The 27,865-nt window shown below is 40.8% G+C and overlaps 1 protein-coding gene and 1 long non-coding RNA gene across 5 annotated transcripts in view; one reads left to right on the plus strand and one right to left on the minus strand.

Moving 5' to 3' along the window:
• The first annotated feature begins 3,100 nt into the window (after positions 1–3,100).
• On the plus strand, positions 3,101–15,468 carry LOC117271743 (uncharacterized). 3 transcript variants are annotated; one of them, XR_013492466.1, is made up of 7 exons: positions 3,101–3,467; positions 7,807–8,125; positions 9,799–11,663; positions 12,449–12,645; positions 13,292–13,561; positions 13,662–13,766; positions 14,976–15,468. It is a non-coding gene; the product is annotated as an uncharacterized LOC117271743 (long non-coding RNA). The 3 variants fall into 3 exon arrangements; XR_013492467.1 differs by lacking the exon at positions 13,662–13,766; XR_004502911.2 differs by lacking the exons at positions 3,101–3,467; positions 7,807–8,125; positions 14,976–15,468 and adding an exon at positions 8,343–8,673 and having other exon boundaries at positions 13,662–13,763.
• Positions 3,612–27,865, minus strand: part of myo10 (myosin X) — a 179,305-nt gene continuing 155,051 nt past the window's right edge. For both annotated transcript variants that reach the window (XM_033650103.2, XM_078173422.1), the window contains exons 22-41: positions 24,620–24,726; positions 24,288–24,509; positions 23,353–23,392; positions 21,190–22,140; positions 20,871–20,991; positions 19,430–19,673; positions 17,722–17,817; positions 16,837–16,930; positions 15,054–15,109; positions 14,331–14,473; positions 13,648–13,839; positions 13,341–13,498; positions 12,426–12,549; positions 11,344–11,641; positions 11,051–11,258; positions 10,677–10,813; positions 10,447–10,567; positions 9,784–10,260; positions 8,810–9,001; positions 3,612–8,069 (exon numbers count right to left, since the gene is read on the minus strand). In XM_033650103.2, the coding sequence (XP_033505994.2) occupies positions 7,959–8,069; positions 8,810–9,001; positions 9,784–10,260; positions 10,447–10,567; positions 10,677–10,813; positions 11,051–11,258; positions 11,344–11,641; positions 12,426–12,549; positions 13,341–13,498; positions 13,648–13,839; positions 14,331–14,473; positions 15,054–15,109; positions 16,837–16,930; positions 17,722–17,817; positions 19,430–19,673; positions 20,871–20,991; positions 21,190–22,140; positions 23,353–23,392; positions 24,288–24,509; positions 24,620–24,726 (4,092 nt within the window). In that variant the 3' untranslated portion in view covers positions 3,612–7,958. The remainder of the gene's footprint in view (positions 8,070–8,809; positions 9,002–9,783; positions 10,261–10,446; positions 10,568–10,676; positions 10,814–11,050; positions 11,259–11,343; positions 11,642–12,425; positions 12,550–13,340; positions 13,499–13,647; positions 13,840–14,330; positions 14,474–15,053; positions 15,110–16,836; positions 16,931–17,721; positions 17,818–19,429; positions 19,674–20,870; positions 20,992–21,189; positions 22,141–23,352; positions 23,393–24,287; positions 24,510–24,619; positions 24,727–27,865) is intronic.

Consider the following 27,865-nt stretch of genomic DNA (forward strand, 5'->3'; position numbering starts at 1 on the left):
ATATATATATATATATATATATGTATATATATATATATATATATATATATATATATATCATATTAAAATAGATATTATTATTATTATTATTATTATTATTACTGTCCCCTTACTGTACAAACTGTAAATAAATCTTTATTCCTGACTATGTGACGTCGCCATTAATGTGTTTCTGGTTAAAATATTGTTTTTTTTAATTTTTTTTAATTTTTTGGTAGATTGGCTTATGGGGTGATTTTGAAGGAGTAATTAAGTTAATCTTCTCTAATCTTCTTCGTTTTGTTTTTTTTAAAGTCTATATTTTGCTTTACAAAAACGTGAAAAAGCAGCTGTGACCAAGCTATCACGAGGTGAGTAGCACTGTAAGCATAATTAATAGCGATATACTTCAGTTTGTCTGTGTGTTTTTGTATGCGAGCGGGTCTGCTGACGGTCCAAAATGGCGGCGGTAGGACGAAACCATGGGCGAGTCTGTTGCTATGGGGCGTTCTATTGAGCTTCGCCTCTTGGTATCCATGCTCTTTGGTTTGGCTCGCTGGGAGAGTGACGTTACTGATGACGTTGCACGCTGGTTCAGGAAGTGGTTCGAGTATTGGCGCGGTTTATGAACATATATTTATCACAATGGATACGCTCACACGTCGTGGGTTAGTGTGGCTGTTTGTTTGTTTGTTTGTTTCTTCATGTTCACACACACATTCACTGCCTTCTTCATGTTCACACACACACTCTGTAACTGTGTTGTACTTTGTGCCTGTGTGGGTGTTCAATGCAGTGACACTGTGGTGGGAGAATACCACAAAACATCTGTTTCATTTTTGAATTTAGTAAGTTGAACTGAGCGTGATGTAAAGTGAGATCAAATACAGTATACATTCAGGTTTCAGTTTGAGTGGAAAATGTGGAATGCCTTTCATAAAAATGTATTGTTATAGTGTTGGTGATTATTTGCCATCTGATAATATATACATTTTTGTAACATTTGTCCTGTTCACAGGAGGAACCATAACACTGTACCCAACAAGACACCAGCTTCAGGAGAGACAACTTCTCATCTCAGCAGGAAATCCACTCAGTTGAAGGTACAAAATATTATAATGTCTGAACTGTTCACTTTCCTAAAAACATATCTGTCACTAAAAATGAACCAGTAGAAATTATTGCTTTCTCACTGCTTTTAGTTTTGCTGGTCATCAAGCCGTTGTGCAGTTTTAATCCAGTTAGCTTGTACTATCACCAAAAGTAAAGTGCTAAAATAAGCTTATGATAACTTCAGGAAAAGCTGTTTATTTACCGGCATGTCTCCCTCCGGAAAGACACAGGTGACATCATTGTCCGCCGGTGTCAGAAGCAAATATTTAAGTGGTTTCAAAAAATCTGAAAGTATGTAAACAGCAGTCACTGACTGGATCTATAGACTTAATATTAGAATCCTTTCATATCGCACACTGTGCAAATTTTGTCTGCAGACTGCCAACTGACCCAGACTGGTGTAGCAAACAGCCTGAACACACGTGTTGGTTTTTTCAACCCAAGTAAGTGGCGTTTTTTTCCAGATTGAAGGCCCTTTTTTATGTCTCGGAGACATTCATTTCAGAGACTTCAGCCGTCTTCATAGGTGTTGTGGGTCCATCAGGGAAAGACTCCTGTTTGTGTGGATCTAGTCTCTCTAGTCTCTCTCCGGCAAACCCCGGAGATCTTGCCTCCGGAAGAAGAGCGGAAGAGCCCTGGTTTCCGGTTGTAGGCTGTTTGTAGTCCGCGTGATATTGACCAATCACGTTTCAGCAGGCTGCAGTTGTTGCTAGGTTAAACACTCCGTGCGGTGAACTAACGAGGCGGAACATAATTGGCGTCACTGCAAACTCTGAATCCATCGCAATGGTTCAGCATATTTACTTAACGGAAGTTGGAAATTCGCCTCCTCCGCCCAAATCAAACCGGAATGCCAAAAAATTGGGGGTCTGCCCCCAGAGGTTGTATCGCCGTCTGCCGGAAGTCAGACGCCGAATACAGCTGATGGGTTCCAAGAATGGTGTGGATCATCCTCAGGTGGGAGTATGTCCTCAGAGACTTCAGCTTTGTTCAGGTCTTCAAAAGTAAGATCATGAGGGAGAGACTCATGGTGTGGCCTCTCCTCTTGTCGGGCTCTTTTTCTGGATGGATCAGAATTGTCCTCTCTCTCAGTCTTGAGCTTCATTGAGAGCTCATGGGTGAGAGAGATCTGAATATTTAATTGTGACATCAGCTCCCCTGTCTGTGTCCAAAAAGATGTCTGATTAGCCAGGGCATTTTGTTGGAGGATTCTAATCTCTGCCATTTTTACCACGAGGGTGTCCTGCTCAGGACGCCCTCCTGAGTCTTAATTTCGCTGTCACGCTCACGCTGAGTAAGTTCAGCCTGTTGCCTCAGTGTGAGGAGTTGTGAGCCTTACGGTCACGTCATGGTGTAAAACCCTCATCCTCTCCACTTCTTCTTGGAGAAGCTTGTTCCTTTGCCTCTCCACATCAAGTTCAACTGTGAAGTTATCCTGATGTCACTGATGATGTCACAGGCCACTCACCCTGCTTGCAGATGGAGGAGCCCACGCAGGTCCTCCACTAGTCATGGGATTTCTTGTTCACATGTGAGAGCCGGTTCTTTTGCTCTCGTTCACTTTGAAGAGCCGGTTCAAAGATGCGGTTCGTTCGGGGGGGGGGGGGGGGGGGGGGGGGTTGTTAGTGGGTTCAACAACGAATCGCATTGCTGATTTATCACATCACGTGATCTGGATATTGTAACGTAGACCCAGAATAGACACCGCAGATATAAAGTTTGGTGTAGCCATAGCAACGCCCTTTATGAACAACAAGCCTGTCAATACAAGCAAGTGCTAGCGGATAGTGGGTTAGCTTCCTGCCGTTCATTTCTAAACGACAGGGGTCATCAACGTGACGTAAATGAGGAACTGGCTCGTTCACTCTAAAGAGCCGGTTCAAAGACTTGGATCGTTCGTGAATGTCACATTGCTATCCTCCACTGCCACAGACAAAGGAGAAGAGACAAAGTGTGGCAGTTGAAAGGGCTGCAATGTTTTGAAGTGAGTGACTTCTCTCTTCTCCCTTGCCCTCCGGCCGTAATGTCGCTGATGATGTCACTTGTCCTGTTTGCAGACAAAAAGGAGACTTGCCAGTTCCTTGAAATCAATGATTCCTGATTTCACCATGGCAACAGCCACATCATTCCATGATGTGGAATGATGTTCGATGACGAACAGTGTTTCCAGGGAACACTAAAAAATTTCCCATTTCCCAATAACACCTGTTGTCAGACTGGTGAAGATGTTCCTGTGACACAGTAAATGGCACAATCGTGACATAATTGAACCATGTAATGTTACCACTGAAATGATCTCAGTCTTTCTAGATTGAGTGTGTTGCCATTACAACCATGGCCAGATGGATGAAACAAGGAACAGATAATATCACCGGGTAAGTTAAAATATCAGCACCAAACTGATTTCAAACTAATTAATTAGAAATCACTCAAAACATAAAGCTCCAACTGTTGATTCAGTCTGTAGAATAGTGTAGAATAAAGAGGAAACAAAAACACTGCCTGCGACTTCAAACCAAATATGTAACCATTTATTGTCAGAATCATCCTTTCAATACATAACACAGCTAATACAGATAAAAAACAAGATACCAGTATTGTGTCAAAGATCCACTGTCAGTCGGATGGTTGCGTAGAGAAAAATACAACAAGTTTTTATCTCGTGAAAACCACCATGTGGTCGTCATTCAGGGGAAAAATAGAGGGCAAAGACTTGTATAAAATGTACAGCCACGTGATTATATAACATATGTATATATATTTATATATATAACATTGCACATTATACCAAAAAAAACAAAGAAACCACACATGGAAAATAAAATAAGTGTACACAATATACAACAAGGCACTGTGGAAGAAACCTGCACACGCGTCTTTGGATGGATCTGCCGCCTGCGGAGCTCCAGTGAAATGTTGTAGGAATGTTACACTGCAAACGGTCCAACTGAGCAAGTCATACAAACTAAAATCTGACTGATCGCATCAAAATCATCCATGTACTTCTTATAGTGTTTCAATCATTGAAGTCTGAGTTACTTTAAGGGGAAGTGCGTAACGCTTTAAAGCACTTAAATGTTCTGTAAAAGGTGTGGTGTGGATAACGTACTCAACCAGAAGAACCATCACTTATCTCTCTCCAAACATTACAAAAAAAAAGCCCAAAACTATCTAATGTGATGTGATCGATGGCTGCAAGCTCCTGTGGTTTAAAGGGAATGTTTGTGTCGCTGCAATTCAAAAATAACAATTGTGACATGTCATTTTAGTGGCTGATTAAAAACATTTTCTAATGAGTTTCTGGTTCCTATAAAGTGTAATTTCTGTATTTTTCCAGCCTTGTTCCTAATTTTCCATGTTTTTGTGTCTGAGTGACTACTGGGAAAATTTTAAAAATTGGTCCATTATTGAGCGAGAGCGAAGCAACATTATGGAAAGGATCCCTACAGAGATGGACCTTTTTGTTAAAGAGTTGGATCACTTCTGTTTAACTAGAAACATCCCTGAAATCGCTATCGTCAAACCCACCAGACTCCATTTTCAATAGCTGGTAATTTTATCATCTTAACACGCACTTTATTTAAGTCAACAGAGACCAAATAAAACTCAGAAAAGCAGTCTTAGTTTGTCTTCCCACTGTTTTAACATCACCAACTCAAGAGAAAACTGCTCTTGATTGGTCAGGACCGCACCAGAGTTCGTTTGTAACTAGACTGAGACGACCTCTTTAAGAAGGTCGAGTGTGATTGCTGTGTTCACACCTTCCCAAACGAACCGCATAAGGGGCAAACGATTCGTTTGATTGAACTGAACCAAACGGGAGACTGTTTCTGGATTAAATAATCTGACAGGAATGTTAGATTTTTGTTAATCTGCAGAACTCTGTTGACAAACTTCTATCATCTCACAGAAAGAATAGACTGCTTTACGAACCAACCATAGTTCTTTGGAAATTTGGAACTAGCTCCAATCCGAAACACTTCTCAAAACCATGCACTTATTACATTTGAAACTAACATATCTAGCCACACCAGGTCCAGTCTCTTGCAGGCGTATCACTTTGACTACTTACACTTCAAATCTGGCTAAATTCAACATTGCTAAGGAAATGCAGAGGTGTTTGCAGTAATAAACGTGATGCAGTTGTTTTGGCGCGCGCTTATTGGTGTTAAAAACCTAATAGACTTGTGAGAAGAAAATAATTTGGAGTTTAGCTTGAATGACTTGCGTAGCTGGGCGGACTCTGCAGTGTAAAAGTACATTGGCAGTTAAAGGGAACATGGGAGCACCTTCCAGATTGCGGTTACACTGGAACAAGAGTGGCATCGATAAGACAAAGGCTGATCCGAGTTCAGTTCGTCCTGCTTTAGTTTGTACAGGCACTTGTGTGACCTTCGAAGTCACCGGCAAATCAATTAACACAATCAATCACAAACTTGAAATGCTTGAGACGATTACAGTTGCATATTATTTACAGTCAACAGATCATCCTGGAGAAGTCTGTATAGAAGGTCAAGTCCCAGAGTTTTTCAAAGCAGAGGAAAAGGCTTGTAGGCTTTAACTATTTTCTTTATCTTCTCTGCTGTGTTTTTTTTTTTTTTTTTTGTACATTCAGAAATGTAGACACACACCTCTCTTGAAACTCACATTCTCACACACTAACACACACAAACAAAAACCTCAGTAACAAATAGCCCCATTCTGCAGCAACAGTCCTTGTAGTGCCACAGCACATTAGCATCAGAGAGAAATGAACGGTTTAATTCCAAAACAAGACACATCCACACTAACAGAGTAAACTGACTAAATGAGGACTGATGAGAAAATAAGATTCAGCTGGTTTTCTTTGGTCTGAGAATCAGTGAATTTGTTACGTTTTAATTTTTGGCTGGTAGGAGCCCAGGAGGAAAGGTTTTGATCAATTGTTCGTGTTGCATATTTTGTTCTTGTCTATTCGTTGTGTCCTCAAATTACTAGATCAGTTACCTTCATTCTATTTGTTCTGGTCAATGCTATGAGCCACTTCAGTGCAGTTTTATTTTGATATTGGACTAAGACACTTGGATACTCTTCTGGGTTTTGCTGTTAAACACAACATTGTGTTACCTTAGACCAGGGGTTCCCAACTGGTGGGTCGTTGGTCCATTCTGAATGGACTGCAAGTGTCTTGCAAACGTGTCAAGTTTGTAAAATAATTCTTTATTTTTTAAGTACAGTGAATTTCCGGCACAGACCTTTTATTTTGAAGTGCTGTTTCCTGCTGTAGAGTGAATGACTAATGGACAGCTACTTGAGTGAAAGCAAACTAGCTTGAGGACGTGGCCAAACGCAAGTACGACGCTGAATATATAAAACTGTGTGGACCTTGAACTTGACCAGTTGGGAACCACTGATCTTAGATCATCCCTTAAATACACTTTGTGAAAACTTTGATCATTTTATAGATGCTATATCACGCATAAAACCTTAGATTCAAGGTTCTCGAGCCTTTCGTGGCTTTAGTGTTGGTACTTTAGGATATTCAGGTTGATTTATCAATTTTTCCTCATGATAACTCGACCTAGTCACCACAACAAATGTTGGCATTGTAGGTTTCTGCAAACCTTTTTATACATTTGTACTTGAATATGTGACAGATACATTTCAAATTTCTTTCTTTACGTTTTGACGATGCTATGGTTGATGCGCAGTTAAGTTTAAGCACAGAAACTGCTTGGATATGGTTGGGGAAAATGTTTTGGCTTAACATACCTGGTTTTGGTGGCACAACCCCTACTGGAAACACAACGATGCAAAATACACGATGCAAGTCTGGCAAGAAACGCAATGATGTCTCGAAAAACAACCACTTTTTAAAGCTATAGTGCGTAACTTCTGTCGCCTCCCAGCGGATAATGCGTTATTACAACTAATAAGCCGGCGGCACTTCCATGTACACAGAGTAACACTCGCCAGTCGCCACACACCATGTACACAGAGTAACACTTGCCTTTGTGGTAGGATCCACTTCTGAACCGTGTCTCGACCTGCTTTCTCTTTCTACCTGCGCTCTACCTCTTGCTATGACACTCCCCCCCCCGGGCGACACGCATACAAAAATGATATATATTGAAAAATACCGCAAGATGTTAGAGGAGCCGATCGCCTTAATCAGCATTGTGTCATCTCCTCTAGTAGTGGCTTGGGTGAAACGGACATTTACGGACCTGTAGAAGTTACGCACTATAGCTTTAAGGCACTATCCCCGGTTGAAAAACAGTGACGGGTTGCTACAAAGCACTCATGTCAAGTGGCTAAAAGCTGATAAAAACACAGCGACAGGTCCCTAAATAAACAACTAGTTTGGTGGCCTTGAACAGTGGTCTGCACCTTGGCTGGTATCCCCTCAACCTCCTGGTGAGTCAGCTCATATACTGCGTCACTTTAGAAACGTTGCTTGATATGTATGAAATATACAATTGTAACGTATTTGTGATTTGCAGAGATGTACAATACCAAGATTTTCTTCTGGCGACGGAGCTGGATAAAACTGTTCAAATTGTTCATACTCTGTGTGTGAAATTTAGCAGAGCGGACCCATTGTACCAGCCTGAGATGAATGTTTCTTTTTAAGTCCTGGTCTGTCAGTTGTGGATGTTTCATGTTTTGGAATGAAACCAGTCCAAAAAATAATTTGGGCTAATTAACATTAAGAGCTTTGTGGTTTGTCTCCAGCATTCACAGAGTCAGTCTGAGTGTCAAATGTCTGAGCTGCTCTCTTCAGAGCGCCAGGATGGGCGTCCATGCACGGCCAGCAGCGACCACGCTCGACCCTCTGCAGCTCTCCGGCAAGTGGTCTTAAGGTGAAAGGTTAAAGGGGGCAGAGTTCACCAGGCACTACACTGACTGCCATGGCTGCTGACGGACTGACAGTTGCTGTAGCGCTTCTTGACGATCATGCTGATGTAGGCCTTCATCAGCTTGGCGATGTCCATCACCTGGAGAGGAACGTAAGAGGAGTATTAATACAGCTCACAATGTTTCAAGATTTAAGGTTGGTGTTTTATTTCATTATCTGTGTCCATTTATGGCTCGAAACTAATAAATTCCAATAGAGCAACCTCATTTCAACATCAATGAGTTTTTTGAATGGATTTATGGTTAGATGCCTGACAGGATGTCTGTGGTCAAAACAAGCCTAAGAGATTTTTACGTTTTGCTCTGAGATCTAAACTACAGTATTTCAGTAAATAGCCCACTCGTGAATTCTGAAGCCTCTGTGTGTCTTACAAAAGTCGTGATGTTAGCTTTTTACTAATGGTGATAGTATTTACGCTTCAAAAACCATGAAAGTGTTGTTTATTTGTGAAAATTATCTTACTGAACAAAATGTGTAAGTATCATGTATGTTTGTTTGACACAGAGCTTATTTTCAGCAATAATCCAAAATGAAATGGAAGACAGCATTGGCTTTTTGACCATGGAACCAGGGCAACGTACTGTCTGTGTCGGCTTACAGAAAAACGTCATCTCTGAAGCACGCTATGGAATCACTGCTATCAGTGGATATACTCACCAAGACGAACCGGTGCCCACTTTTCTGTGAGTTGAACTTTGACAGGTGAATATAGCTAATTGTAAAATGATCTGACAGCGCTGATGTTACTGAACATCCTTCAAAAACTCAAATTTATTTCAACATCAGGAAACACAGTAGTGTTTGTTGCGTTGTACGTACCATTTGCGTTTCAAAGACAATCTCTCTGCCCTCCACGGCAATCTTGTAGGCGTTGGCCAGCGGAGCTCCGAAGGAGAGAATCTGTTCATACGGGAAAACCTCCAGAGGCCACGGCTCCCCTCGTTTGTACACAGATATGGCTTCCCGGCTCACGCCCAACCACAGCTCAGTAGGGAACGCTCCGTCACGACACTAAATGAAAAGCAGAAACAACATGCATGAGGGCTGGCCTGTCATGCGCTTCTGATCAGGTTCCAGTGGTGGAAGAAGTATTCAGCAACACCAGAGTGTAGACTGAAATAAAGTATACTTAAAGTTTTCGAAAGAAAAAATACTCATTATTTCAGACAAATATATGTATATTTTATTATTGAATTATATTCAGGATAAGACATACTTTATTGATCCCCAGGGGACAATTGTGATACATTACAGTCTCTCTGATGTAAAGCATAGAGATATGTGCATTATGCTACAATGTTTAACATTAGTATGTGAAATATTTAATAGAATTAATATATTAAGTATGTAAATTGTGTAAAATTATGAAAATGGAGATGGTCAAGTAAAGTATTAGTACCTCAATTTTGATTTAAATAAATATTTTCCTTGATTCCTTGATATTTAAAAATCAAATACCACTCATCAATTCTTTTGGATGTAAAATAGGCTATGTGTCAGTATTCCAACTAGGGCTGCAACTAACGATTATTTTCATTGTCAACTGATCTGTGCATTATTTCTTCAATTAGTTGAGTAATCGTTGCAGCCCTAATTTCAACACACATATTCTTATGAATACAGTTTGTGTCAGAGTTTGAAATGTCTGTTATTTGTTTGAAAAATATATTAATAAAGAAAAAATAAAGAAGAAAAATATATATATATATAATTCCATTAAATTTGACAGAATGTAACAAAATAGCAAATATTCAAACAATTGAGCAAACAAATAAAAAAACATTTGTTCTCACCTCTACATTGAACAGTGTGGATCCGTATCCCTGCCACTCCTTCACCACAGTCATGTATTTGACCATGGCCTGTTCCTGGTTCATCCCCTGCAGCTTCCTCCACTTGTCCATCACGCTGGTTTTCACCGCCGCCGCCTCTTCCCTCATCCACACCTCCAGGCTGTTCTCCTCCTCCAGTTTCTGCCGACTCAGCGAGCCGCTCCTGAAGCTCCGCCTCAGCGTCCCCTCCAGGAAGCTCGAGCGTTTCCTCTCTGATGTCCCAGAACGGTCTGCCACCGAGCCGGTGCCTGGAGCGAATGTCTTGGCCGAGTTCTGTACCCGGGCCCGCAACCGTGCCATGGGGAACACCTGGGACATTTCAGGGATGTTGGCCTGGGGGTTGTGATCGGCCAGGAGGTACTGAAGTCTGAGGGCAGCCAGGAACTGAAGAGTCTCCTCAGGGCCTGGATACTGACCACGAATGACTGCTTCATGAGCCTGTAGAGAGATGACACACAGAAAACGTAGGATAAATACAGCATCCAGAACAACTGCCTCAGTGAGTCAGCTTCAGTTTTGTTAGTTTTTAATTGCGGGTGCAGATTATCTGTTAAACTCTGATGGATCCTCCGTCAGCCTGATGGCTCTCTACAAGGGAAAAATGACTGTTTGGTTGTGTCTTACCTGTTCAAACATGAAGGCAAACTCCACGCTGTCTTTGGGAACATTGTCTGTGTCCAAGAAGCAGTAGAGCTTGAAGTAAAACTTCCAGCCGGTGTTGTGTTCGTCTGGGCTGGCTGAAAGCCTGGAGACCAGAGAGAAAGAGTTCATAAAGACCAGAAGCAGAAAGCACTCGTCTGCTTCAGACACAAAAACATGCTCCAACAAACATACACAGATGCCATGACGCTTACTTTTCAAACTTGGCGAGCACGTCGGCCACCACAGTGCGGCTCTCGATGGCTTTCTCTGTGGTGTCGTTGTGTTCAAACAGAGCAAACATGTTCCTGCTGTCCTCCATAGCCAGGCCTCGGATCAGCTTCTCCACCACCTGACACACACACAGTACACAACAACACTATTTTTAGAAGCGCAACCTAATCATCCACAGTTGTATTCTTTCAAATGTACAGATCAGATGAAATCAAACAATTTAAATTCAAATGATATTACTACCATTCAAAGAAAGGTGGAAGGTAAAAAGGCTGGTCAGCCAAAATTGAAGTATGAACTGTTCTTTTAGAATAAACTGAGTAATGTTTGAAGATGTTTAATGCCGGTCACCTACCTCTCCAGCTGTTGTGTGTGAGTTGATGGTGATCTTGCAGGAGCCTCCTCCATGGCAATGAACTGTGGTGCTCATGTCCTGCCGGGCCACAATGGAGCGGATCTCCTCCTGCGACGGGACGTTCTCCCTGGCTCGAGTCTTCCTCAGGGAGTCAAGGGCGAAGGCGGCGTAACGATCCATCTCCGAACCAGGGAAGAGCTCTCGAGTCCTGTGGAGAGAACGATTTGGATTGGCCAGTGTAAGAGAGATTACACCAAAGTAAGAACTTCATTCATTAGCAAACATGCTAATACCTCTTCAGGTGGAACTTGAGGTATCTGAGGATGCTCCTGGTTGGGATGAAGGTGCAGCACATGCAGGCCAAGATCTTCCAACTGCAGAGGTTCCCGGGGCTGCCCGGCTGCGGCGGCCGTGTCGTCTGCTTGATCAGCTGGCAGTAGAGCTCGTCCCGCAGCGGTTTGAGCTCCTGGCCCGTCTGCAGGATGCCCTGGATGATGGGCACCGGGTCGCCCACGCCCTCCAGGTGCTGCAGAGAGCTGAACACTTTGAGGGCTTCATCCTGCAGCGTTGTGTAGCTTCTGTTTCTCGGAGCTGAGCAGAGCAGAGGGAGGAGGTTAGTGATGTGTTTCATGGTCTGTGACCATGTAGCTCCTTATAGTGCATTACTATGTTCACAGCTTATGTAACAATGTGACTTGACTTGTAGCAAAGGGCGTAACGTAACATAAATGGTCATTTTGAGGGTGAAGTAGTCCTTTAATTTTGCCTTGCTAATGGCAAACACTATTTACCTTGTGAGACAAAAACCTCACTCTTTATTTCTACAGTAAGTTATGAATTAAATTCAATACACTAAGTTAAAAAAATTCCATTGTATTTTATCTTTAAAAATTCAATTTGTGCCACATGATAATGGCAATAGCTACGACACAGATATTGACAGTTTCTCAAGCTAACTGAAACAAATGCTGAAGAATGGAAGCTTTCGGTTCATATTCACATGTTCTGGTTGTGCGCTCAGTAAACTGCCTTTTAGAGGGCAGTAGTTAAAGCACTTGTGGCTCAGATGTTACAAACAGCCATTTAATGCATCAAAGTAAGTCAGGTTAAACCTTAACTTTCTCTCATATAATTAAATTACAGATTAAAAAGCATAAAAGGGAGATTTTTAAAGAGGTGAAGCCTGATAGCTTAAAACAACGAGGGTATTGGATTACTCAACCTAAAAAAACAGTAAAGTGTGAATATTCTTTATGCTACATAACATTCTTAGTTTGAAATAAAAAAGAAAAATGGGATTTATATTTACTAATATTTCAGTCTTATCTATGACTGTCCCTGTTTTTTGTTTTTACTGTGTATCTGTGTGACTCACTGGTGAGGTGGATGTCTCCGTAGGGTAGCGGCAGCAGTGGCGAGTGCAGCGGATGGTGGCTGTAGCGAAGGATGGGGTTCCTCTTGTAGATCTGTTCCACCACCTCTGAGTTCAGACAGTTCTCCTGCAGAGAGCAGAGGGGTCTGACTTTAATACAACGCTCTGCTGATGATCTGAGGTTTGGAGACCGGTTGCTCTAAACACTATGTTTTATCCTTAGGTAAGACACTTAAGCTCCTTAGCTGAGGGAGTGACACAGTTGCACAGAATCCCTTAAAACAATTCCTTAGTTAGAGAAAAAATATTAACTCATTTACTGTGTGGAAAGAGATTTTACAGTGGTAAAAGTTTCCATGGAGACTGTTTGCTTGGACGAACTGCAACGAAAATTAATTCAGTTAAATCTATAGTTAAATCAAAAGCATATCCACTGGGTTCTCCTGGCTGCCCAACACTCTTCTTAAGATGTAATAGTTTCGTCTTCATCACCATAAACTTGGTCATGTTGCAGTTGCAATAGAGGTACCTTAAGTTGTTTTTTTTGTTGTTGTTTTTTTTTTTACCTTGCTTTGGTTGCTAAGGTCTTTTGAGCAACAGTCTAGAGATTCCTCACGTATAAGACCAAGACAAGGGGAAAGACCATTAATACTTAAGGGAAAATTTGAAGGAAACCTTGAGGAGACTTAAGGGTATTTTGTGCAACTGATTTTATTTTGAAGAAACCTTAACTAGGCCTTTAAGGAAAATCTTAACACAAGGTATTTTGTGTAACCGGCCCCTGAATTTTGGATTTATAATTGTTATAGTAAAACCGACTTTACAATGATCCTTCTCTACATTAATTCATCTGTACCATCCTCCCTTAGCTGCTGGTGAGAACTACGACGACATGGAGCTTCTACACAGGTCTCCTACCTTGATGTCCTGGATGAGCTGCTGGGTCGGCGTGTCGATTGGAGCTTTGGTGTCGATGACGTTCTGGATGGAGTTGGCCCAACGTGTGGCCTCATTCAGCAGCTTACAGTAGAGACGGTACGAGTGTTTACGGCCGTACACGATCACGTTCCAGTAGCCTGTCGGGAGGATGACACCAAAAGAGCCGGAAGAAATGAGTCACGTTAAACAACATGGCAAAGGTACGATCGTTTCTGGCTGTTAGATGGGATTTGGCGTTTTGGTTCAGTTCAGTCTTAAATTACAAATTGCTATTTCTTTTTCTTACCGGTTTCTTTGTAGACCTTTTCGTCTGGCTGAACCACTGAGCAGAGGCTGTTCAGCACCAGCGTTCCCAGCTTCAGGGCGTTACGCTCTGAGCTCTTATAGTAGTCTAGGGAATTGTGGGTAAGCAGGAACCAGCGCTTCTTCAGCTTCAGTGAGGTTTTGGTACTGTTCTTCATCTCTTTGTGCAACCAGCCTGGAGGAAATCAAGACGAAAAATCAGATACTTGTGTTGCTAGGATTCTATCTTTTCACTTTTAGAAGTCATTACAAAAGACGCACAGTCAGCCTGACACTGCAGCAGAAATCCCAGACTGTGAAAGCACTTCATTTTAGTTCAACTTGCAAAATGTTTCCCAGAGGTTGAATGTACAGGTTATTCCACTAAAACACTAACATTTTGTTTTGTCCAATAAGCTTAATTTTAGGTCAATTTTGTGTTTTTCTCCAGAGGTAGTTGATGCCTTTTAAATTTAGAAAAATGGAAAAAACTTTAATGGAGTTTGGTTTGAGCTGTCACATATGCAAACCTAGAAATATACACATTTTCAAGTAAAGCTAAGTAAAACTTAACAAGTAAAACAAAAGTTTATAAAGTAAAGCTGTCACAATAAGTCACCAGCTTCCACATCAAACTTACAAACTTGCTGTAAAATTAAAAAGGACATTAAGTGATTGCGTGGTCACCTCGGATGATGAACTCCTGCCCGTCGACGCGGGTGTCTCCCTTGGAGCGCTGCAGTAGAGTGATCCAGTGGTGCATCTCCTCGGGTGTGTCGGCGTTGCAGTGCAGCACGCGGTTCGCCGTGATCATGACGAAGGAGTTGGGCCTGTGGCGGTTCAGAAATGTAGTTAGAATAATCATGAGAAGGGAGAAGATCCATAATCACAGTCTCAGTTGTCTGGTTGACTTCAGTGGAATAAAACACAACTCTGATTTTCAAACTAGGGTAAAGAAGATATTCTGAGCAGTGTGAAGTAACAAAGCAATTGGTTTTGTTTAGACACATAATTTTTAAACCTGAGTGAAGAGCAGCACCCCCTAGTGGCTCAATGAAAAATAAAACAAAAATGTATCATGGCATAGAGTTTGCTGCTTTTACATTTTAGAGAGACCTCTCAGTTTGAGCAGAGCTTTGTGATGTTGTAGACAATTTTTGCCATAAATGTAAATTGAGTCACTCAGCAGCAAGAATAGCAGGACACCATAGAAGAAAACACACCTGAGCTGTTGTAAAGCTGAGGGTTATTAAACCTAATGCCACCGTTTAAAGCAGCGTCAGAGTGCTTCTATCTAACACACACTTTCTGTCTCTGTTCACTTTGCTATAGTGTGTGAAACAGTGTGTGAAGCGGTGCAGATGTGCACAGAGAAAATCCAGAGACGTGACGTGTGATGCAGGTGCTCACCTCTCCGGATTATCTGACGCACAAACCGAATCGATCATCCCCACATCCAGCGTGCCCTGAAGAGACAGAGGGAGAGAGGACGATTCAGTGACAGTGTTCAGGGGTTGGATAATGAGTTTGACCTTCCTCTGCCCCGTGGAAACCAATTATCTCTCTTGCACACGAGGATAAAAGCAGGCAGCAACACATTCACTCACAAGTACAACACAAAAAATAGGATGTGGTATTTGTGTCCTGTCAGTTCAACACACACGACTTCAACAGAATACAAAAGAACTAAAAGTGTGTGGCTCCATGAATATAAAATACATCTAGAAGTGTGTTCAGATTGACCACTAAGTGAATTCTAAAGGTGGCATAGTTGTAAAAAGCTGAGAGGAACAGCGCTCCAAGTTTATCAAATTTTATTTTGCCACACAGACGTTTCGGGTCTGGCCCTTCTTCAGTGTGCTCTGACTAGTAGTATTATTTGCCAAAGCACACTGAAGAAGGGCCAGACCCGAAACGTCTGTGTGGCAAAATAAAATTTGATAAACTTGGAGTGCTGTTACTTTCAGCTTTTTGAATTTTACACTTCATTTGGAATTCAGCACCTAGTTTTTTGTTTCTGTGAGTTCAGCACATTGTCTCCTAGTTTTGATACAGTTGTAAAAAGCCAATGATAAAAAAAAGAACAGATGCAGATTTGACAACAGACACGAGTTGAGATGCATTAAAGGGAAACTTTGCCTGCAAAATGACCACTTGTATATCAATTACTCGACCGTCGCTGCTTTGAATTCGTAAGGAAAGCTGTTTTTCTCACGTGTCTCCACGGTGAACGAAGAATCCAAAATTGGGTCATTGGGGTCCACGTTTAACATCATACTGCACGAGTTGTGGGAGTTTGCAAAGGAATGTTTGAATGATGTAGTTTTGCTTTTATTAAATGTTGTCTCCGTTTATTCTAAGTCATGAAGAATTTTTTGGATTCTTCGTTCACTGGTCATTTTGCAGATTAAGTGTTCTTTTAAGTTCCGCTTTTAACTAAAACTTTGCTTTTATTCTGAAGCTATTTAAAAGGAAATAATCTAGTGTGAAGATTACAAACACAGACCAAGTTTGGGAGATTTTTCTACACCATTTTTATTGAGCTTTCTATCCTTATAATACCTCTGCATATATTAGACCACAGTGGTCAATGTTACAGTGTTGATCAGGACTGCTCATTCGGTTTACAGGGTTTTGGTATTCACATGATGATGTCCTGTGACTTATTGTGTATTTACGTCTCTGGTTTAAATGACAGAAAATCTACAAATAATTGACATTCACATGATATCACAACATACATCAATATTTAAATTAGCTTCACAATGGGAGATTTTATCCGTATGCTGACTCTGAAAAGAACACAAAAATATTTAGGGTGTTAGATTTTTAACTACACAGAGTTTGAACACACTTTCTCTTGTCAGGTTTGGTGTTGGATACTGTATCTTATTATGTTTTGATCTATACTGTTTTTGTGATTCATATAAAGTGAGCAACTCTTAAAAAATGGAACAACTGGTACCATGTTTTGAGGCTTGAAACACACAACAAAAGATAAACTGACTGTGTGAAGGTGCTGAATCCAGTAGAAACAGTATGAAGTCAGTCATGCATTAGTTGTGGAGTTTATGGTGTTGGGGAAATTATTTTGATCCCATTCTGCTGTTGTTAAGACATAAAGTGACAGCATACAGCATCATAACTCTTTCTACAATTTCCCACAATGCTTTGCCTTCCCCGCAGTACTCACCACAGCATTCTGGGGGTTGGCCTGCTCATCGTGCATCTCTCTGATCTCCTGTTCTGTCGAGCCATGGACCTGACTCAGCACGCTGAACCACTGGCTGTAACCATGGAGATGACATCATCATCATCATCATCATTACAAATTACAAAGTTTATCTTGGAATCATTTTAGTCAAGTTCTCTCATGAAAGGACATAATTGTGTCTAGATGTCTTTGGGTTCGTGCTCATGGATTGTCATGCAACATCATTTTGTGTTTTAGGCCTGACTAATTCTTGTCAACTTCAACAGGTGTGTATGTTTCAACAGTTTTCTTATCACACATGTACGACGTAGAAATCAACACACAAAGAGGAAACTTTCTATGTTTTTCAGATGTTGAAGGATTTTGATTGCATTAAATAAACTTTTGTCCAGTGAAATATTATTATAGAAATACAACATATTACCTTTTTTGGAAAATGTATTAATGCTTCCCTATTACTGTCTATGTGTGTCAATATACTGTACAGGAAACAACAGGAATAATAAAAGCATATATGTGTGTATTTGTGTGTGTACAAATTAAGCAGGAATGAAGGTCATTCTGTGTTGAGACTGATTCTGTCTGAGACATATGGAGCTGATGTTTGCTCACACTGAGAGAGAGGTTGGCACTGTAAACCTGCTGCCAAAGAACACACACATTTCATCATCCTGTCACTGCAGATATATGAAGGAAATGGAATGTCCCTCTGAGAGGAAATCAATGTGTTGCCAGGAGCAACAGCAAACCCACCCCACAGCGACAATTCCTCCTCCTCATTATTCTGTCTGTGACTGATAGTGTATGTAAATTACAGTGGGTTTAAGGCTGATACGGAAATAAAAGGATTTGAACACAATTTACCTGGCATCCTCGGCAGACTCCGCAATCAGGTGGTAGGTCCGCTCTGGCATAACAATGTCGATTCCATTCTCCTTACCAGTGTTGTCAATGATTTCTCTGTAGATTACATGACAAAGAAAAGTCATAAAACGCCATAGTATATTATGTCAAAAAAGTCATAAAAACACAATACAATAGTATGTCCAACAAAGTCATAAAAATGCTGTATTACCTCAAAAAAAATCATGAAAAGGCATAAAAACATCATAGTATACTATTTCAAAAACTGTTGAAAGAACATAGTATAGTATGTCAAAAAAGTCATACAAATGCTATGGTACCTCAAGAAAGTCATAAAAATGGTATAAAACTGTCATAGTATACTATGTAAAAAAAAAGTAAAAAAAAAACATTAGTATAGTATGTCAAAAAAAAAGGCATAAAACTGCCATAGGATACTATGTCAGAAAAAGTTGTAATAACAGTATAGTATGTCAAAAAAAGTTGAAAAAAAAAGTATGTTAAAAGTCATAAAAATGCTATGGTACCTCAAGTAAGTCATAAAAATGTCATAAAAATGTCATAGTATACTATGTCAAAAATGTCCAACAAACATCATAGTATAGTATGTCAAAAAAAGCCATACAAACATTACAGTATGTCAAAAAAAAGTCATAAGAATGCTATGGTACCTCAAGTAAGTCATAAAAATGGCATAAAAAGGTCATTGTAAACTATGTCAAAAAAGTCATAAAAACGTCATAGTAAACTATGTCAAAAAAGTCCAAAAAACATCATCGTATAGTATGTAAAAAAAGTCATAAAAACATTATAGTATGTCAAAAAAAGTCATAAAAATGCTATGGTACCTCAAGAAAGTCATAAAAATGGTATAAAACTGTCATTGTATACTATGTCAAAAAAGTCATAAAAACATCCTAGTACAGTATGTCAAAAAAGTCATAAAAAAGGCATGAAATTGTCATAGTATACTATGTCAGAAAAAGTTGTAAAAACATAATAGTATAGTATGTCAAAAAAAGTTGAAATAATGCTATGGTACCTCAAGTAAGTCATAAAAATGGTATGAAAACATTGTAAAGTATGTCAAAAAAGTCATAAAAACATCATCATATAGTATGTCAACAAAAGTCATAAAAACATTATAGTATGTCAAATAAAGTCATAAAAATGCTATGGTACCTCAAGTAAGTCATAAAAATGGTATGAAAACGTCATTGTAAAGTATGTCAAAAAAGTCATAAAAATGTCATAGTATATGTCAAAAAAAAAGTCAAAAACGTCATAGTATACTATGTCAAAAAAAAAAGTCATAAAAACGCTATGGTACCTTATAAAAGTCATAAAATGGCATAAAAATGTTATGGTATGACAAAAAGACAAAAAAAAGTCATAGTGCAGCTTGTCAAAAAAAGGCAAAAAAGTCCTAAAAACGTCATAGTCTGTCAAAAAAAGTAATAAAAATGCATAGTACCTCACAAGTCAGTAAAAGTCATAAATACGTCATAGTATATATACATATAGTACATGTCAGAAAACCTGAAAAATGTCATAATATCATGTCATCAAAAATGTCATAGTTTAGTATGCAAAGAAAATCCTAAAAAGACATAGTACGAATTGCTTCAAAAATGTCATAGTTTAGTATGTTTTAAAAATGTCAGAGTTTAGTATGTCATGAAACCCCCCACACCCCCATGATGCTTACTTGGCATCATGCATATCCAGCACGCCCTTCATCTTGTCTTCGCCGTCATTCTCAAAGTACATGAGCTTGCTCTGCCGCAGCACAAACCAGCGACGCTTCCAGTTTCGGCGCGAAAGCGTAGATGAGCCCCCGCCCTTCTTGTGCAGCCAACCCTGCTTCAGAGCTTCCTGCTTGGCCCGAAACCACAGGAAGGTCTCGTCCTTCAGAACGCACCAGCGCCGCTTCCACGTGTTCATCAGGCCGCCTGGAGAGGAAAATATGACATTTTTACATGTGTGTTCACACCCTTCTGCTTCCTATCTGTAACTGCAGGGGGACAGAGGGACGTTATGTATATAACATGACATTTGATGCATTAAACCACCTGGAGGGAAGAATTTGATATGAGGCTGGACTATAATTTCTTAATACTAATTACGTCCATGTCTGAAATGTCTGAAAACATGGATGTTTTACACACATCTTCTCCCCAACAACACAGAAGCTGTATGCAATCAGCAGTTTCAAGGTGGACACCCAGGATTGGTACCACCAATTTAGTATCCGACACATTGTCTCCACTTCTGTTCCTAAGTTATGACGCTGAATATTGGCCAGAAAAAAAGGGTTTTTGCAGAACATTATGATGTCACAGTGAAGGTGACCTTTGACCTTTTGAATATAAAATACCATCACTTCATCAATACATCCTATTAGACATCTGTGTGAAATTTTGTCATAATTACATATGAATTCTTGAGTAATGGCCAAAAACATGTTTTATTAGGGCTACAGGAACCTTGACCTTTGACCTTCCACTGCCATATTCCAATCAGTTCAAGTAGATGTTTGTACCAAATTTGAAGAAAATCCCTCAAGGTGCTCCTGAGATACCGTGTTCACAAGAATGTGATGAATGAGTTCATGGTGACCTTGATCTTTGACCTACATCCACCAAATTCTAATGAGTTCATCATTGCCTCAAAGTGATTGGCCAAATTTGAAGAAAGTCCATCAACTTGTTCATGACAATGAGATGCATACGAGGTCTCAGTGACCTTGACCTTGGACCACCAAAATCTAATCAGTTCATCCTTGAGTCCAAGTGAAAATTTACGCCAGATTTCTCTCTAGGCATTTTTGAGATATTGCGTTCACAATGAAACAGTGAGGTCACAATGACCTTGACCTTTGGCCACCAAAAACGAATCGTGTTTGTGCCACATTAGAATAAATTCCCTAAAGGCATTCTTGAGATATCGCATTTACAAGAACAGGACAGATGGACCGACAACCTGAAAACGTACTGCCTCTGGCCACAGCTCTCACTTGCGCTGAGGAGGAAATAATGAGATGAAACAGTAACAAACAATTATCTGATCCTGGTTTGACATAACGTTACTGCACCCTCTTTGGTCATCGTCTTCTTAAATAAGTGTAAGTACTGTAATGAAGGAGATACCTTTGATGAAGAGGAAGCTGTGGAAGTATGGAAGCGTGACGCAGCTGTAGACGGAATCCCGTCGATATGACAGCTCATCATCGGTGTCGAACCTGTCGAAGTCGTCCTCGCTGTCCTCAAACTGGAATACAAACAACACAAATGAGACATTCAAGATGTGGAACATTAGCACTACTGAATGGATTTATTGTTAGTAGCGGAATACTTTGAGCACTTTGTAACAAAAAGACATGGCAACGTGTATTGGCAAGGGTTGCCCTTATTTTGGCTGAATAATAAACAATCTAAATGTCTTTGGAGATACTGAGACCCAACTCACAGATGACTGCGCTCCCTCCGAGCTGAAGCGGTAAGCCCCTGAGCTGTTGTATGTTCCTACAGAGCCACGGTAGTCAGGAGACCACTGGCCGCTGCGAGGGTTGGAGAAGGCCACGCTGCCACTGGACACAATGGCACCCTCATCGTAGTCATCCTGGTCGTAGTCTGAATCCTCGTCTGGCGGTATGAGCTCCACCAGGTCATCAGATTGAGCCTCAGATGAAGCCTGGGGGTGACAGTAGGCTGAGTCCCCACTGGATGAGACACTGTGACAGGCGGGGGGCACTGGTGGTAAAGGCAGCGGCTGGTGAAGCAGGGTGGTTGGCGGCAGTGGTGGTGTCACACCATCATTGGCGTATGGGTCTTCTTCAGATGAGTCATCACTTGTTCGGATTCCGCTTGTCCGCTGGCCGTCCGAGTGGCCATGCTCGCTCGGGTTTGGCGAGTCTTTAAAGGCCTCATCATCAGCCCCGAAGCCTTCGTCGACCTCCTCCTCATCATTGCCTCTCCTCCGTCCACCCTCTTTCTCCTTCTCTTCCTCTTCCCCGACCCCCAAAGAGCTCTCGATGTTGCGCACGCACTCATCGATCTCGTCAAAGTTCAGCGAGTCAAGGAACTGCTGTGCCGCCTTGCACGCTTCGTCCTCCAGTCGCCTGAGCTCCTGGTCACGGAGAAGCTGCAGGCGGTTGAGGGAGGCCTCAGTCAGGGAGAGCTCCTGACGCTCCTTCTGCCTCTGCAGCGACTGGATCTCCCGCTCCAGTCGCAGGATCTCCTCTACCTGTGACGCCTCGTGAGGACGGATCGCCTCCTCCTCTTCAGATGCCTCCTCAACTGTCTCTGCTGACTCCAGCTCCTCCAAGGTGTCTGGTGATGTTGCAGCTGCTACTGCAGGCAGAGCCAGAGAAGCCAGCTCCTCCCGATGAAGCTCTTCAATTAGTCTGGCCTCTTCAGCCTGAGGATGGAAACATAACAAAGGCTTTAACATTGTCTGACGGAAATAGCTTTGAGAGTGTGGTGCTCCCTCTTTCTAGTCATCTGCACAACAAATGATTGAGCTCGTAGCACTAAAAGCTATTTTGGACATCAGTTTTTAGGCAGAATAACTGCTTTCCTTATACCTCTAAAATGTTATTCCTATAAAGACGAGTTCTAAAACTCTCGCAGCACAGTGGTGCAGTTAGCATTGTCGCCTGCCAGCAAGAAGGCTCCTGGTTTGAACCCAGGGTGGGGGGCTCAAACCCTGGTGTGGGGGAGCTGTTCTGTGTAGAGTTTGCATGTTCTTTTAATATCAGCATGGGTTTTCTCTGGGTACTTCAGCTTCCTCCCACAGTCCAAAAACATGCAGGTTAACTGGTGACTCTAAATTGTCCATAGCTGTGAATGTGAGTGTGAATGGTTGTCTGTCTCTATGTGTCAGCCCTGTGATAGTCTGGCCCCAGTGTCAGCTGGGAAAGGCTTCAGCCCCCCCATGACCCTTATCAGGATAAGCAGTTACGGAAAATAAATGAATGAGTGAATTCTAATGCAGCATTTCATCTTCTCACAACCTTTTTTCATGATACCGATGTCCCCAGAATTGCTGAAATAATTAGATTTGTACTAGAAATAGGATAAAATGAATCTTACCACACTGGGAAAATGACTTTTTGGGCCAAATTATCGCCATAAATAACTGGGTAAGATGGACATTTTGGTGCATTCTTAAGAACCGCCAAATGCTTTTTGGATCCAATCTCGCACAGTGCCACAATAACGCGAAGACTGTAAATACTGATGGAACAATAGGTTTCATAGTAAGCACTGACCTGTGTCTTGGTTGAAGAATATAATAATGCAGTGGTTCCCAACTATGAACACTTTATACAGAAGTACAGAGAATTTCTTGCACAGAGCATTTAATCTAAAGTACCGTTTCCTGCTGTAGAGCGAGCAACTACAGGACAGTTACTTGACAGAGACGGAGATCTAGCTTAACAACATGGCCAAATGCAATAAGAAAAATGTGTGTGACAGAGTGAAATTCAAACAAATTCAATGAATATTCAAATATGCTTTTAGGAGACTGGACTCCTCTATAAAAAATTCAAAAGTGAAATCTCTAAAATGAAAATGTCGTCTACTTTTTACACACAAATGAACTCCATAATTATCAGTTTCGTTGTACCTCTCTGGCGAGTCTCTCAGCCTCCAGCCTCTGTCGCTCCCTGCACAGACACAAACAGACAGACAGACATCAGCTGACTGAAACAGACAGTAAGAGATAAGAAAAAATAGAAAAATAATTGCATTTCCTGTCTCATTGTGGCATTAAAGTCCCGTAAAACCCATCTAGATTGTGGGTAGTAAAGGTCTGACAGGAAGTATGCATCACCCATCCACAGCACAATGACAAAGAAGTATATTCTGAGTATCAAAGTAAGTGTGCATAATGTATGATTTCGACTTCTACAATACATTTCATTTCTCTGTGAGACAGTGCGGGAAGAACTGTGTCACCTTCCTTCGGGGCTGTAGATACCGTTGAGGATACAAAGGTCATGTCCTCTGTATTATTTCTGGGAATTGGGGATTTTAATAAGTTTACATTGTACAGTTACTCTTCTCGCTGACATGGTGACCTTTTTACGCCTGAATTTGATATTTTTTGGCTCATTATTCATTATTTTAGGCTGAAAATAGAAATTAGAATAAACTGAGTTATTTTTTTTTCAGCCTGGTATTAGAGAGTAGGCTTTGAAACAGCATTTAGACTCTAAATACAAAAACACTGACAGATAATAAATTCTAGCAGTTGAATAGATGCCTTAAATGTGAAGTAAACACAATAAAGGCATTGTGAGGTGGAATTTGGACTCATGCATTTCTAAAATCCTGCCTACAGCTCATACCTTCTTGGATTTTTTGCTGCTGGTGGTTATAGCTGCCTATTCTAACTACAAATGTCTTATTATGCAAATTACACACAACCCTAAAATGTAAACTGCATCACTGCTTATGCACCAGTGAGCATTAGGTATTAAAAAGGTTTGCATGAGAGCAGCAATTAGTAGAATTTGTATGATAATTCCACCAACTACTGCTTTGACTTGACCAGCCCACCTCTCCATCTCCTCCTCCAGCCTCCTGCAGCGCTCCTCCTCCTCCCTCCTCCTCCTCTCCTCCAGCAGCTGGCTGTAGGCCCGGCGGGCCAGCTGGCCTCGCACACGTTTCTGGAAGGTGAGCGCTGCCCAGCGGAGGACCAGGAACTTCCTCCTCCAGTAGAAGGCCCTGTAGTTCTTCTGAATGACCACAATGCACTGCAGCAGCTTCCTGTACTGCTTCCTGTGTGGAGGATGACATCAACAACAAATCAACACAACAAATCAACACAATCAATCAACAAATGGTTTTTGATGTTATTGTTGAGCTGACTTTGGAATACTGAGTCGTACCTGGCCATGTAGCCCATGACGTGAGCCTGGATGATCATGGCTGCTCTCAGCACCTCCATCTCCCTCTGCTTCTCCAGGCGATGCTCCAGAGACTCCCGAAGAAAGACCTGAGAGGGGAGGAGGACGGAGGGAGAGAGAAAGTGAGGAAAGTGACGAGATGAAGAAGCACAGTGGCAGGAGAATGAATAATTATTGTTATTCTATCACTGTCTATCAGATAAACGTTCCAGTTTGGGGTGTCATGATACAGGTATTGACAATAACCACGATATTTAAAACTATCGATGTTATATAAATAATATACATAGGATAATATGTGTATGATACTATTCTGTTTCTTTCTGTTCTTGCTTTGTCTCCCTCCCACAACACCTTTTCACTATCCATGAAGTATTATTGTTTATTTTGTCCACTTTTGTACAGTTATGGTTGCAGACTCTCTCCACCTCCATACACTTACATTTTGAGTGTAATTCATTGCCAAAAAAAAGACAAAACGCAGTATGACAAAGTTTAAGATAAATTCGACTGACAGCATTATCATTATTCAAATTTTCTAGAACTGTTGTGATAATTTCATTATCTCTATCTCCTCTAGAGATGATAATCATTACTCGAAAATCTGATATCGTGCCAGCCCTGATTCCAGTGCTGAAGATGAACACTTTTCTCCATTGAAACAAAGTTTAAATTAATGTTTAAAGCATGCATGCACAGACAAAAGAAAAGTCAGAGTACAACTTTGACGACTCTGTAGACTTTGGGAGCAGTTGGGAGAATGAGGAGATGTCTTTCAAGATCAATAACAGCAGTTTTTTATGTGTTTGTTTGAAGCTTAAATGAAAATTTACATGACATTCATGGGTTAAACAACATCTCAAACACATCCGCATAATACACAATTTACGAGTGTCAAGCTAATATATATTTGTAGATACTTACTACTGATTTCGAAAAAAAATCAGTAGTAGTATCATCTGTAAAAAAAAGGCATGAACATAGAAACAAGCGGACAAAGACAAAATAATATTTACAAATAATGAAAAGCATAATGTAAAAGCACTTGTCAGTGTAATTACCAATTATCTTTGCCTACAAAAAATATTAATATTACATATATATCTTAATCAAGTAGTCATGCTATCATTTTATATTTGAATAAGTGAAGATATGAATTATACAAAGTATGTATATTAAATTCTTCCAGTATATACATGTGTGTACAATGTGTGTTTTTTCCATATGCTTTAACAGTCACAATGAAAATGGAGACTGTTGTTTGGTATTAAAACAGTAATGAGTAGAATATTAACACATAATCTCCACTCATATAATACTCCAAGCCTCTCCTTAACACAGTTCACGCATTACATTCGCTCTATTACACACATATTATGAATTTACAAGTGAACAGAATTAAAAAGAGACAGTTCCTCCTTTTTCTAGAACATCACCATTTAACAGACACCCCCTTCCAGAGGAACAATCGAAGAGAGCAAAGCAGCCGACATGAATCAAATTCAGATCCTCCTCTCCTTTTGTTCCCGCTGCTAAAGACTGCAGATTACTGCAGCCAGTGATTTCGGCTACATCTCTCTGTGAAAAGACAGATCTTACAAGCACTTAGTGCAGCTGCCCGCTATAGGAGCCAAGCTGTCGTCCATTGATAGAGAAACTGGGCCCACCGAGGGATGCCGGGGGTTAATCCGATTAGGGAGGAGGAAAATGAGATATGGGATGTGGTCTCGGGCGACAGAGACGGTGGGGAAATGTCATGGTGCTACGGGGGTACAGAAGTACAGATTGCCTTTCTCCTGTTGAATGATGTACCGTGTGTGTGTGTGTGTGTTGTTGGCAGAGTGACAAGAGAAGAGTTGATACCTCAGCGGTAAAGCACTAATGAGATTTTCAGGAGGAAATGCAAACTTGTCGGGGTGATTTGGACGTCACTGACGAGCACATTGATTAACGGGGAAACATGCAGTACATGCCCCAGCATGTGCGCACACGCACAAATACACCAGCATCTCCCTCTGAATTCAGATGTTGGGTCAAGTTGGGAAAGACTTTACAGCAGTTAAAGCCTCGCAGCAGATAAAAACTCATTGTGCAGCTGGATAATTACTCTATTCAGAGGTAAAAAGGAAAGAACTACAGTAGTGGTAGAGGTATTCAGAGCAAGAGAAACATACCACCATGTATACAAATTTGATTAAAAATGTCCAACACAGCAAAACAAATCATTACTCTGGACCTAATTTCACTTTCTCCAAGTTAACCAAGTTCAATTTAAGACTTTTTAAGACCTTTTTAAAACCGCCTTATTTCAAATTTAAGACCAAATCTGCAATGGAAAGACACATTATGGACATGTCTAAGTACCATTTTCAAAATAACACACTAAAAACAAAATGTCATGGCTGTCATAAATGCTATTTATTACTGCAATTCTTAGGTCTGTCCAATAATTGTAAACTGTCATTGGGTCTGTCAGGCTGGAGAAATTTTCATGGTGATGTGACCGAAAATATTAAGTCATAAAATCTGAACTCAAGACAATTTAAGACCATTTCACCTTTTTTCACACTGTCTGGTAATATCATACATATCATCTGTCAGCTTGTGTCAGATGTCACACTTATGCTACACTTGCAGTTCCTCAAATGGCCACTTGAGGCTGGATCCAAAAGCGAGTCAATCGTTATAGATCGCCATGTTAAAATGCCCAGCATTACAGCAGAAAGAAACATGTCTACAGCCTGGTAAAGTGTTTTTGGTCTTTGTAGTTAATTTCAAATTCATGACAACTGTACAGGGGACGAATTATTATATAACTCAACCATTTCCATTTTATTAAGGCTTAAAGTTACGCATAATTAAGGGCATGGCTACTTTGAGTGACAGGCTGTCTATGAGGCTTCACCACATATGAGTCAGATCCACCCCTTACTCGTCCACAGCTACACCATCTCATTCAAATACGGTCAGTTTTGGCTTCAAAAATCCAAGATGGCAACAGCTGAAATGCCAAACTAGAGGCTTCAAAATGGGAGTCCACAAATCAGTGGATGATGACTTTGTAAGTCCCCACAATGTGTGATCAGGTTTATGTCCCCACAATGTGTGATCAGGTTTATGTCCCCATAATGTAACCCACACAGGTAAACACAAACACACAGAGTGAAACATACATAAACATACACACCTCAAACACACCCTCACTTTATTAAACAACTTCCAACATGA

Source organism: Epinephelus lanceolatus, chromosome 12 (assembly GCF_041903045.1).
Source record: "Epinephelus lanceolatus isolate andai-2023 chromosome 12, ASM4190304v1, whole genome shotgun sequence".
Classification (NCBI taxonomy): domain Eukaryota; kingdom Metazoa; phylum Chordata; class Actinopteri; order Perciformes; family Serranidae; genus Epinephelus; species Epinephelus lanceolatus.